At 37.7% G+C, this 14,008-nt stretch overlaps 1 protein-coding gene across 1 annotated transcript in view; it reads right to left on the reverse strand.

Moving 5' to 3' along the window:
* Positions 1–14,008, reverse strand: part of LOC139718663 (leucine-rich repeat serine/threonine-protein kinase 2-like) — a 156,405-nt gene that overhangs the window by 62,516 nt on the left and 79,881 nt on the right. Inside the window, exons 25-28 of the mRNA XM_071630121.1 lie at positions 8,151–8,222; positions 2,815–3,042; positions 2,165–2,314; positions 695–861 (exon numbers count right to left, since the gene is read on the reverse strand). Coding sequence (XP_071486222.1) covers positions 695–861; positions 2,165–2,314; positions 2,815–3,042; positions 8,151–8,222 — 617 coding nt within the window. The remainder of the gene's footprint in view (positions 1–694; positions 862–2,164; positions 2,315–2,814; positions 3,043–8,150; positions 8,223–14,008) is intronic.

Raw genomic sequence — 14,008 nt, forward strand, 5'->3', positions numbered from 1 at the left:
TCCATAAAATCTATGTAGTACATATTCATGTATGAAGTTGGTGCATATCAGAATACACAACTGAATGTGTATTCTTTTCAAACAAATCAACAAATGATATCAATGTAGCACTTAAATGTCAATTACCACTTTTTGCTTGGCTGCTTTCAACTGCTTATCTAACTAAAAGATTAGTCCATGTTTTGAAAAGTCTGTGGTTCAGTGGTCATTGCAGACCATTGCTAACTGCGTGGCTGATCATGATACTGCCATAGAGTTAATGTAGTAGGGCATATAGAGTGGTACAGAGTGAATGCTCCACTCACAGTCACTCTTTTATATTTACAATCTCTTCTTAGTAAACAAGATATAAACTATTTAAGACATAAATTATCAAAGTACATTGATTTATAAATCAGTATTACCGCCATATGACATCACCTTGGAACTGTCATTTGATATTCTAATCAATATGATAATAAACAATTATTATTATTCCATTATCAAGCACACAATTTTATGTATACAGATTATCATGCGACAGTGACCAAAATTTTTGTCACAAATACAGCTACCATTTGTCAGAACAACACATAATAAGGTATGGAGACATACATGTAGCAAAGTTGTGCACCAAGTCCAATACATAGAAAATTGTGTTAGTAGCACGAAGACTCACACACATATACAAATTGTAGGTACGTAATGCACTAACCTGTAATGACACACTGTCATCAGCCAGGTACACACTGGAGGATTCAGAAGTAGTTGTTGCCGTGCTGACATTACTCAGTCTCTTGGACAGGATCTTGCGTTTGTCCATGGGAGGGTCTTGCAGGGGAAACAGGGACATCTCTGATTCCGACAGCTCACTACAAACATCTACATGTACAAGCAGCAAGATGAGGAGAAAATGAAGGGATATCACACTCTGCTTTTTATTAGGTGCTTAGTCTTGCTTAGGACTACTGAAGTATCACATTGACTGGGATGGGCAGTCAAACTGCATGATTCTAATCTTCAATGTAGACATTATCCCAAAGATAAAAATTAAGCCCATCTGAAATAACTTCATTTTTCATTCCTTTAATTATTCATCTAACCATCCATCCCTTCATTGAGTCACCCCCTTATTTTCCCTTATGCTGTCATTTGAAACGCATCTACAAATCACGCATCAATTCAGTCAGTCATTTAAAAATTGCTTCAAAATTTCAATTCCTCCATCACTGAAAGCAGAAAAAAAATTGTATATGAACATACATATCTTGGCAATCGTGTCAATCAACATGGAAATACCAGCATAGCCATAATGATTTCTTTTTAAAAATGTTACAGTAGGCCTTAATACCAAGAGATTAAAGAAATGAAAATGAACTAACCCGTCTCTGGCACACAATGATTTACTACAGCATGATTGCAATCGACACTCAATTGCCATAAGCAAACGGTTATATGTGACCCTGCATCACAAAACCAACAAAAAGTCGCCAGACATGGATTTTTAGTTAAGGGCAGATTCTTTAAGAGCATACTCTGAGCTTTAAAGTGATGTATAACTCAATTCAAGTGGACTCCCCTCTCCCCTGACCTATCTACATACTAGAAAGAAAGCACACATTCTGGAAAAGTGTGAACTGAGAAAAGAGGCTCTGAAGTACAGGGTGTATTCAAGCACTTAATAATCTTTACCAAGCCGTGCTAGCCGTGCAATGAAGGGACAAAACACAGGATGTAAATCACCGGAGCAACAACAATGAAGAGATCATCAGATTAAGCTGAAATTAAGCATGTTCTATCAACACATTCTGTTCATGATTAATGCCAACTTTCAAAGCAATAGAGTTATCCTTTCAAAAGTTATTAGACTTGAAAGTGAAGAGTGTGTAAAGGATTTCAAGAAATGAAGAAAAGGGGACTCTGAGACATACCTGATCATTCTATCCTCCCCCAAAAAAGGGTTGTAGAAAAACTGTTGAAAACGCACTTTCCCATTCATGCTATGATCCCAAACTAAAGAATAATGTAGAAGAAAGATAGCTCTTTCAGAAAATATGAAAAACTCTAGATTGCCTTGGTTGACCCATTTCACCTTTTTTGAGTCCTCACGTAGAATTAAGGGGTGCGACTTTTTGTTCGTTTTGTGATGCACAGTCACATATTATAATATTTGAGCAATCTTTACCTGACTCCAGAGTCATGAGCCACCTGGGGTCGTCTGGGAGGAGTGGTAGCTGAGCGCTGCTTAGCGACTTCTTGCGTAGTGGACGGGACTCCCGGGGAGAGTTTCCTACATCTGAGTTGTGTCGACGCCGAGGCATGACCGCTGACATGTCTGGTGGGTCAGAAGAATGCTGTGTCAGTGGAGCATAATCCAGTAGCACTAAGTACAATTGTACTTAACATGTGCAGCTCACTCTCCCCATCATACATGTATGGATATGTGGACATGCATTATTGGCATTATTACACATGACAGTCAACTTGTGGTTATAAATGATTTAACTTTGAAGATATTCAATGTGTGAATAATGTACTCAAGGTCCTCAAAAACATCCTATAATTATCCATACTGTAAGTTGGTAAAATCATTAGCTAATTTTTGAATGAAGAATATACAGTTGTACTACAATACAATCAATTCTCAATGCACTCTTTTGATAAGGCTAGTTCTTACAAAATTACTGAAAACGATTTTTTTTTCTTTTAAACACAAGCAAAAGAAGATGCCCTTTCTTACATGACTAATTGTGTTTCTTGAAAAGCTGTTCTTGCAATAAATAAAAGATGATGTAAACAAATGCTTATTTAGTAGACCAAAGGCTTAATTCTGACCTGGTTCATCCCTGGACTCTACAAGAGATGACACAGAGGCCGACCTCCGGCTGGCAGGGATGAGGGCAGTGAATGCTACCTGGTTCCCTGTTGCCATGGCATCGTCATCTTCATCACTGACAGCTGCCGTGGCCCCAACGGGGATTGATGGGGGTGGCTGGGTAATGGGGATCGGGGTGGAGCTGCCCTGTGGGGTCAGTGTGTTGGTACTTCCGCCAATGTCACTTTCTGTGTGGGCGAAAGTGAAGTGCTGCATCATCAGGCAAAACATCCAAGTCTCGAGTTGCATGATTGCATACACTGGGAAGAATAGTTTGGCATGGTCTGAGCACATAAAAGACAAGTGTATTCTGCACAGACATTTATATGCAGAATGGGGAAGTGCTCAAAGGCACAATCACACATACTCTGTACAGCATGCACATTCTACAGCAACTACCAAAATTTACAAACAATAGAATATGCATTGCACCAAACGGCAGACTTTTATAAAGCTCACACCATCACGCTTTCGTTTGACATCAATGCAGGTACATTTAGCTATATGATTACACACACACACACACACACACAAAGAAAGACTGCAAACAACAAAATACTGGGAATACATCGACCGTGTAATGCATGATACAATAATGTTATGTCAGATTTATGTTGCCCACAAAATGTTTGCCATGTGAATTTACCCAATAATGTGGTGGAAATAAAATTATTAATAAAAATGAGCAGCAAAGAATGTCAATTCATATCTGAATTGAACTTATGGAGAAATATATACTACTCTTTTAGGCTAATGAGGTCAATACAAATTACATGTACATGTACAAAATTGTACATATTGTGTTTCATTTACTCTGTAGTTACAATACACAAACTGACAGATATAGCAAAAACACAGATGAAAAAAAAAAAAAACTTTCCATATGTATTTGCTCATATAATTTGTATTGCCATTCATGGCTCTGATGCCTTTAGCAGGACAAGAAATGCCCCTCTCCAGCAAAACCCTTCCTTGAGAATTATCTTGCCAATGCTGTATATGACTAATTCTTTGTACTTGTAAGTCATAGAATTTCCATTTGAAAGCAAGCCATTGATAGAAAAAACTCTTTAACTCTGTCATATAACTGATATGAACCTCAAAAGTTATGAAAACTTTAATACAAATGATGAATGACAAATCTGACTGAAATGTAAAAGTATCAACATGCAATTCTGAAAATACAGCACAGATGAATGTATCTGGTGGGTGAATACATCTATTCTTCAGAATTAAGAAACAGATTTTGCCATAGGGATCCAAAAATATGGTACTTATCCCCCTGAACTGTTTTGTTTCCACAAACTAAAGCTCATTACATTATCACTATTCCTGAAGACACCATCACATAACTGTGGCTATGAGAGCTAGAGGGAATGCAGGAACGCTTTGTCCACAGTTTTAAATGAGCACTCTAAATCTAGAACTAAATTAATTTAAACTAGAAATGTCGCTATGGCGACTGGTATGCCTCCGCCATAATGCATGGTTCTCCTAATAGGTCTATAGTACATGTGGACAATGTGTGATTACATTTTCACAAAATTGGCAAAATATTAAAATGACATGTTTGTCACAAATGTATTGAATGTTTACCTTCCTTGACCTATGTTTAATTGGATGAATAAGAGAGCATGTATTTGGGGATTTAAGAACTTTAACTTGACTTTGACCATTTCATAAGTTTATGCACTGAGTAATTTTCAAGGTATGGAGAAAAAGCGCAATTTCTGTATTGAACAGTAAATTGTTATCATTTTCATCTGGCCTTTGATTCATAACAGAATCACTGTCAGGCAGAACATACATAAATTCAGCATGTACTAAGTTTCAAGATAACTTGAGCCACTTCCGAGATATGGAGAAAGAAGTAAGTTCAGCACTTTCACTTGATCTTTGACCTTTTGACCTTTGACCTTCTTGGCAAAAAAAAAAATCCCAGAGAATCCCTATTGGGTTATACATGCATACATCAAGTTTTAAAACAAAAAATCCTGCTGGCATTGCATAAATATAAGGAAAATAATAAAATTTTGAAGTATTACCCTTGACCTTTGACCCCTGACCTTTGACCCCATGAACCCTAATTTCCCTAGATAACCACTGCCAGTCAGTGGATGCATATATACTATGTTCCATGAAGATACCTTGAACAATTTCCAAGATACAGAGAAAAAAGTGAAATTTTAACATTTTACTTGACCTTTTGACCTTTGACCTTTTGACCTCATGACCCCAAACTTTCACCAGAGAATCTTAATTGGGTAGTACATGTATACACTAAGTTTCAAGAAAATATCTTTAGGCATTGCATAGATATGGGGGAAATAGTAAAATTTTAAGCATTTGACTTTGACCTTTTGACCTTTGACCTTGAGCATGTGCACCCAAAAGTTGATAGGCACAACTTCACCCCCTAATACACATACATGCCAAGTTTCATTAGGATACCTCAAAAGGATTTGGTAGTTACCCTGTCCACAAAATTCATTACGGACGGACGGAAGGACGGACGGACGGACGGAAGGACGGACGGACGGACGGACGGAAAGACCGACGGACGGACGGACGGACGGACAACCCGAAAACATAATGCCTCCGGCACCACTTCGTGGCGGAGGCATAAAAAAGAGATGCAGAGTTGTATAAATATGTCAAATTCTTTTCTTTGTTTGTGAGATAGAGAAAAAAGCACCCTAAAATGAATGAATGATAGACAAGAGTAAAATAATGAAACATCAGAAAGATGAAAACAATATGAGCAAGAAAATAAACAATACCTTGGCGGTTGAATGTAAACACTCCTGTGGGGATGGTAACAACTGAACAGTCGGTACTCGCTATTTTCACATTTGTGTGTGTGTGTTTGACAGCGACAGAAATGGAAGCAGGAAGGAACGGGAACAAGAAATGGGATTAACTAAAATTGGGTAAGCAAAAAAAGAAAAGAAAAAATAGAGCACAGACTTTCACAAATCCACACAGATTCTGTCAATCAGCAGACCAGTTTACTGATATTCAAACTTTATGAGAGTCTTTATGATTGACATGGGTTGATTTTGTCAGCAACTATGTATAAAGCAAGAACTTATGCCGGCAAGTCAAATTCCAAGAACTGAAATGCATTTAAGAGAAACAGCAAAACTGAACTGGTGGTTGCTACATTACGTTCTTGGAGATAATAGAAAAAAAAAAAGAATATTGTATACCAGTAAACTGGCCCAGTGAATCAGTGTTATCATCAACTTGCATAGTACAATGTTCTGAATAATACTTTAATTTGCTTTACAGAAATATTTCACTCAGCTGCTTTGAATAATGATGCACACAAGTTGTCACAATCTGCAACACAGCAGAAAGAAGACATGGCAACATAAAACAATGAACACATTATGGAAGTACACATACAAAATAACTAGAATCTTAAATATGAATAGTTGAAAATACATATACACTGTATGATGCCATCCAACTTTGCTCGGTCAAGAAATCTTTGTGGCACAATTTTCTACCCATTCTTTACTTGCTGGAGACTAGTCTCACATACTACTGTATACTTGGGCAGGCTTCAAGGATGGGAAATGCATGTTGTAGCAAAATCAACCCATCCTCATCAACAGGTTAATGGAGAGGAGTGAATTTGCAATATCTACAAGCAAATGGACTCTAGAAAACAGGAGTTTTCTGTAGCTTTCTAGGCTTTACCCTTTTTTTTGGGGGGGGGAGAACATAAATTACTTTGTGCAACTTTTGCTAATTATGCAAGCTGTGAGATACATGTGCAAATATAATTGTGGGGACTGAAAATACAATTGTATGTAATACATAATATTCCATAACTTGTTAGAATCTTTCATTAATTTGGTTGCAACTTCACTCTGATTATGTTTTCTTTTTCAATGCAGCAAACTTTGGGGTCGAGGGTGTGGGTGGGTGAGGAATTTCCCTCAAAAGTTTGAAGCTTGGTGTCCACAATACCAATTTGTGCACTATGGCTAAATGCACATGGTATGACATGCGCTAATAATCAGCATAAACAATGGTAACAGAGTTCACTTTCAAACACTGACTGCAATAGTAGAAGAGGAATGCGAGGGGAAAAAAAAGACAATATCAAGCGAGACACCGTGTCAACAGATCATGCACACAAGCTACATTCCCCCTTTCACATAGTAGAAAAATCTCTCTTGTAATCATGATTATAATCTCTATTAAAAGAATTGTGATTATATCTAATCATGATATTTTTTGTGTCTGAAAGCGAATTATTGTAATCAAGATTCTAGAATCTTGATTAGTAAATCGAGGTCTGTAGGTGTTGTCAAATCTTGATTTGCTCAATTTGTGGTGTGCATTTCCTTTCTGAAAGGCCTGACCTCCAAAACATGATGGAGAAGGTAGAGCTTAGCTCAACCATAAACTTACTTCTGCCCACAGACTGTGCAAAATGTTGTTAATGCCATCTGCCTGCACTGCACTAGCTAGATGCATTTTGTGAGTTTGTTTATCGAATAGGTCAGGCAGCTCAAAACTAAAATTAAGATTACAACTGCAATTCATAAACATGTTTACAAGAGAGATTATTCTATTGTCTGAAAAGATCAGTAACTCAGAATATGATTACAATCATGACTCATAAACACAATTACACAAGAGAGACTTTAAATCATCTGAAAGAGCTCGAAGAGATATGGATGAATGCATGCATTCTTTCCACACAGACTAACTAATTTCACAAACAAGCATCATTAATGCCACACTGTCATTCTTATTTCATGCTGCATGGATGCATACAATATACAGTAAACTGCGATGAGGATCTTAATCTAGACTCGTGCAAGTGGTATAAATAATGCATCATGCAATCAATCACAAAATGTAATACGGCTTCAAGGCGTGTGTGCAGCGGCAAACTCAAACATGCATGATGCTGCATGGTATGGTGCAAGTTGTGCTACACTCTAACAGCATGCTGAAAGGATGTTAAGACAATATGATTTAGTGATTTTTGGTGTGTACAAATGAAAGATAATAGGAGCAAGTGATGAGTGAGGTTAAAATTGTTGTAAATAGCATAAAATAAATATTACATTTCAAAAATACATATTATGACAGTACTGCCAGTATATCAGGATATTGAGAGTAAATCATCAATTTGGAAAGTATGTATAATATAGTGCATATTTCTGAATGAAATGGCAGTATCTTGGTTTGGTTTCTCAGTGACTATTGAACCAAGAAAAGAAGAAAGAAGAAAAGAAGAGAATGCTCAGCACACCACCAGGTTTTTTATTACCTCGTCTGAGAAGACCAAGAAATTTGGAGCTGTCCGGACTGAGGAAAGCTGTGTTTACATCTACATCACTTGCTGGGGGGTAGACATATTCACAGCATGGTTTCAGTCAAAACATGCGATTCTTACTTAACATGTATTGCAATAGTCAGAAATCTTTCCAGTAACATAGGCAAAGCTACAGTACGCGCAATAGAAAACGCCCGACGAAAGTGCGTCCAAATTTCGTCCCAACGCTTTTTTCGTTGTTGATTTCGTCGGGGACGTTTTCAACGCTTTTTGCGTCCAGACTTCATGGACGGATTTTGGACGAATTCAACGAATTCAACGAAATCCCCGAACGCTTTTCCGAAGCTGTGGACGCATTCAACGCTTTCAGCGCTTTCAACGCTTTCAACCCTTTACACGCGATCACACACACACAGGAAAGTTAGCTCTAATCGCGAATTGCTAGCTCTTCTTTCGTCGAAGTTCTCTAGGTTTCCCGTCCATTTCTCTCATTTTCTCTCTTTTGCTTTCGTATCATTGTATCCCTTTCTTTTCAGAGTACAATCATACTTTAGAGAGTATTTTTTCTCATTTTTATTAAGTGATTACCGTGTTTGCCACAATTTGGGGTGAGTTTTTGTTCGAGTGTTTGTTGAGTTTTTCGATTGAACGATGTGTCGATTATCTTCGTGTGTGCGAGAATATCGTACCCACTCGTTTGTTTCCGTGTAAGTATTTTTACCGTAAAGTGTCTTCATCGTTCGTCTTCACGCATCGGGTTTTCACCCTAGTTTTCCTCATCGTAGTTTTCCACATCCATTTTTTTTTCCGGTGCAAGATACTCTGTGTATTTTCTGCTACGGTAAAATGCCATCGTCGATATTTTTTGTGTATTCATCGTAGTTTTCCACCTCCATTTCATTTTTGTGTGCAAGATGTGTAGCTAGGTCTGCGATGTCTGAATCGTTTACAGATGTGTTTTGTGAGAGTATTAACCACGATGATTTTGAGGATTTTGAGGGTTTCGCGGTGGATGAGATCGACTGGAATGATAGTGATAATGATAATGAATCTACACTATCTAGTGGTGTTGATATAAGAGCTCTTATGATGATGCAATTTATTTCGTGTGACCGACCATCATGACGTTGGCGATGACGAGTACGAAACGAGTAGCCTATACTGTAGGCCTGTAATGATCTAAGACGAGAGTGACACTGACGACATGGCCTGGCCCTGGGGGCTGTTTTAGTGTTGCCTGCTGAGTAGGTGTTCCATTCTATCCTTTCAGTTATCTTTCTATCACTTTCTTCTTTTGACCCTGGATGGAAAAAAAACCCCTATCTTGCCATGTAAAGACAGAACACATACCATCATGAAATATCATGACATTACTAAAGTAATAAAAGAAATAAGTAAGCGATGAAAATTCTTGTTTGTAAAATCATAAATCAAAGGTGATTTCAGCTCTTTGAAACGTATTTAATTTGCCTATTGATACTTGCTTTGCAAGTATACATTTTCTCTCCCATGGACTTTGTGTCCCCCCTTTTTTTATGTGCTTTAATGATTATTCTAATTTGTTTTGTCAATATCATCATTATTGCTGTATTAATATTACCATACTTTGATATGGTTAATTGCATTTGTTGATTGACTCTAACTTTCATTTTGTTGCCTCCTCTTGGTACTTGTACAGATCCTTTCTAGGGCTTGCTGTTTGCTCACCCCCCCCCCCTTTGCTGTTGCTATTTCACTCTTTACCTTTCTTTGTCTCTCTGTTGTTCCTTATCTTGTTTGATGTTGCCTCCATATTCATCCTTTTCCTTCAATGGTTGCCCCCTGGCCCTCACGACCATTACTAACCTTCCCCTGCCTTTTGTCTGTCCATCCTCCTGCTCTAATCCCCCTCCCTTTACCTGTTGGGCTCCTTGCCCATGACATCCTACCCTCTCCTTTTGTTTTCTTTGTTCCTTGTCCCTTGCCTGTTCCTGACTGTTCTTGTTGTGTGAAGTCGCTTTACATGTGTGTGGTTGCTTTTTCTGCCTATTTGCCATTTTGCTTCTGACGAAGATTCTGCTATGATCGAAAACTTAGGTCCCTTTTGACTCTATCCTAAAAACATTCATGTACACTCCCAAAACTTGCTGGGCTAGTAATGAAAACTTCATTATCTAGCAGGGGAGAGGGAATGCTTTCATTTTCTCAAGAGAGCTTTTGTGTGAGAGAATGCAAAACTTGATTGAGTGTTGCCAAGTTGTTTTCAAACTTCTTCATTTTATTTGATCTTAAGCATAATCACTTTCGTAAGTACATGTACAGTATTACGATTTCTTCTCCCCTGACTGTAATCGGAAAGTTTGCCATAAGGACGATCGCTAATGTGTTTGGATGTGCCGATATGCGAAACACGTGGTTCAAAAGAATGCACCATGTGCTACTTACAGTTGTACTGCCTTAAAGGTTACTGCAAGTTGAATGGATCGAATGCGCCATAGGCTTAGTTACGGTAAACAGTTTACGTTCGATGCGAATAATTATTACGTCTTTCAGGATCGAGGAATAATACACACAAAACATGCAAACAAACAAATCCACGAACGAGTGTTGATAACCAAAATTCATATGAAAAGTAATAGGCAGTTTTGATGAGCGTGAAATTTTATTGTCATGATTTTGCCGTTTAATCGGGTGGTGGCTGCATCACATAGGACATCTCAGTGAATTTGTCTAGGCATATGAGACTTTTCATATAAATCTGTGATTGCATTTTTGAGTGATTAATCAATTCCTTTTTACAGTTCGGGGACCAGAACATCAGAACATCTTTGCAATGATTCCTTTAACTCAACTCACCCGCGAGTTCTTCGATCGATATACTACACCAAATGCGCGCATTCTTTCGTCTGGCACCTGAAGTCTGGCACGCACCTGGTTTTGTGGAAATTTCCACAAAGGGAGAGGGTGGGGTTTTTCCAATCCCAAGAGACCGCATTATACACAAGAAGACAATCTCGTCGCTTCTATCATTTTCCGTCACTCGTGTTTTCCCCTTATTCTTTGCTAATAATGAACATTTCGATTGAACTTAACGATGGTTGTTCACACGTGGTTCCTTTTGTTGTGAGGTGTAGGTATTTTCTATTTTTTTCATTCTTGGGAGGGGAAAGAAGAGTAAAAGAGGGAAAACTTATTTAAATAAACGAAGGGCACGTACGCTCAGCATCCACAGCAAGCCGTCTTTTACATCAGCATCGTTGATTATCATCACTTCCACTATTATCAGGCATCACTCGGATAATTTTGTCCTTTTTTTATAAACATTTAGAAACACGATCACCATCACTCGAGATAAACACGTATATAAACAGTGGCAGATCCAGAGGGGGCGCATGAGGCGCACGCCCCCTTTATTTATCGTGGAAAAAAAAATAGAAGTGAAACCCGGAAGTGGCACCAGAAATATTAGTTGCGCCCCTCCCCCCTCCTGTACAGAATTCCTGGATCCGCCCATGCCTGTACGAAAATAAATGTCAACAGACAAAGTATCAACAACCTCCCTGACAACCACATAAACATTACCACAGAGCACACCGAAGCGGCTGGCATCAAACACCCTTCGAAATACTGCAGCAAAGCGCGAAATCGCCGTTACGAAAATGCATGTATATATACACAGTGCGAGGCAATTGAAAGATTACCTTTAAATATTTCAGAATATGAAAGGAACAAATAAAGTGATATGAAATGAAAGAAATCGTACACCAAACGAAAGGTATAACGACCTCCAATAGGCCCTTAGCCGCAGCATATCAATAAACATGACGTATAAGCACACGGAATATGCGTGTTTCGGATTCCTCCCTTCTATATTTCTTTCCTGAACTATTCCCAATGCCCGAATAAAATAATGACTAGTTTGTTACACTGATTTCTTCTTCTGAGGTAAGGAAGTTCGTTCGTCCGAAAACAAAAGGATTGACACTCCGAAGGTTTGCTAATCGGGCAATGCCCCCCCCCCCCCCCAAAAAAAAAACAGCCCACAAAATGCTCGTTAATCAAAACATTGGTTAATAATGTTAAAGACGATAATAATAATAATAATAAAAATAATGATAATAATAATAATAATAATAATAATAATAATGATAATAATGATAATAATAATATAACAATAGACAGAAATAAAACAATATATGGCCCCCTATAGCAGTTACCCGCAGCATGATTACATTTTCGAATCAACAAACATGGATAGGCACAAGGAATATGCGTGTTTCGGATTCGAAATAACGCCGTAACCATCGGAATAGCGCACCCGTTTTCTTTTTTTCGGAATAATGAACACCACGGAAATGAATAAATGATTTCAAACTAAGAATCCATCGTAATTCTTGCCTTAAAGATTTTCCTCCCTTCTATATTTTATTCCTGAACTATTCCCAATGCCCGAATAAAATAATGACTAGTTTGTTACTCTGAAACATGGTGTTGTGAGTTAAGGAAGTTCGTTTATCCGAAAACGAAAGGATTGACACTCCGAAGGTTTGCTATACCCATCGAACAATGGGGGAAACAAAATAATAGTAATACATTTTATTTTCACACTAGGTACTAACATCTACAAGGTGTAGGGAATTTGCGTGTTACGGAACATTTTATCACTTTCGCATCAGCGAACTTTACGTGCATTGGGTACTACAAAAATGCCTCCCCCCCCCCAAAAAAAATGTATATATAATTACACCAACGCTTGAGCATAACAACAAACAAGCAATCAAACAAACAAATAAACAACTTAAGATTTAATCTCATAGCTGCTTTGAATATTTCACGTTCCGTCTGCATGACTGTATATATACTTCTTTTCAGAATTATCTCTCGCTTCCCGCTTCACAACTAGGAAATAAACGATGTCAAACTACAGGTATATAAGAATTAAACTTATTGTCTTACTCTGAATATAAAATTCATTATTTCAAAAGTTCGTTTATCCTTGAATACAACAGGCTCGATACTACAGTACTCCGAAGGTTTGCTAATCCGACAATAACGCACCTATCCAATCACAAACATTCGTGCATTTTCGAATTATGAATCATAATTTGACTATCACATTTACGAACATCTATTTTTCGTGTAGGGAAGTCGCGTGTATCTGAATGTTTCATTTTCGTCCTAATGAACCTTATGGGTGCATGGGTACAACGAACATGAACCTCAAACCCCCCCCCCCAAAAAAAAAATAAAATAAAAAAAGAAAGAAAGAAAGAGCCAAGTCAAACTAAGAATCAGTCTGAATTAGTCGCTTTGAAAATTCCACGTACCGTCTGAATTATCTCTCTGTCCAATAAAGAAATAAACGATATCAAACTAAGAATTAAAGGACAAGTTCACCTTCATAAACATAAGGATTGAGAGAATGTAGCAATATTAGTAGAACACATCACTGAAATTTTGAGGAAAATCAGACAATCCGTTCAAAAGTTATGAATTTTTGAAGTTTTTGTGCAGTACCCGCTGGATGAGAAGACTACTGCAGTGTATGAATAACTTAGATGTCACATGCGTACAACAATATAAGGAAAATATAAAGAGAATTTCACAAAATTCCATCTTTTGAAAAAAGTACACATTCCCCTGCCTCGTTACCGACAAATGTTATGGGTAATATTATTCCCCCTGCCTTTAAAAAGAGGCAAGTCAAGTGCTCTATTATTATGCGAAAAAAGTGAAAATATGTTGAATTTTCTTTTACATTTTCTTTATACTGTTGTACGCATATGACTCACAAGCTGTAGTAGTCTCCTCATCCAGCGGTTCCAACACAAAAATTTAAAAAATTCATAACTTTTGCATCGATTGTCCAATTT

Source organism: Diadema antillarum, unplaced genomic scaffold (genome assembly GCF_040938485.1).
Source record: "Diadema antillarum isolate AM-2024a unplaced genomic scaffold, OU_Dant_1.0 scf00000098, whole genome shotgun sequence".
Classification (NCBI taxonomy): domain Eukaryota; kingdom Metazoa; phylum Echinodermata; class Echinoidea; order Diadematoida; family Diadematidae; genus Diadema; species Diadema antillarum.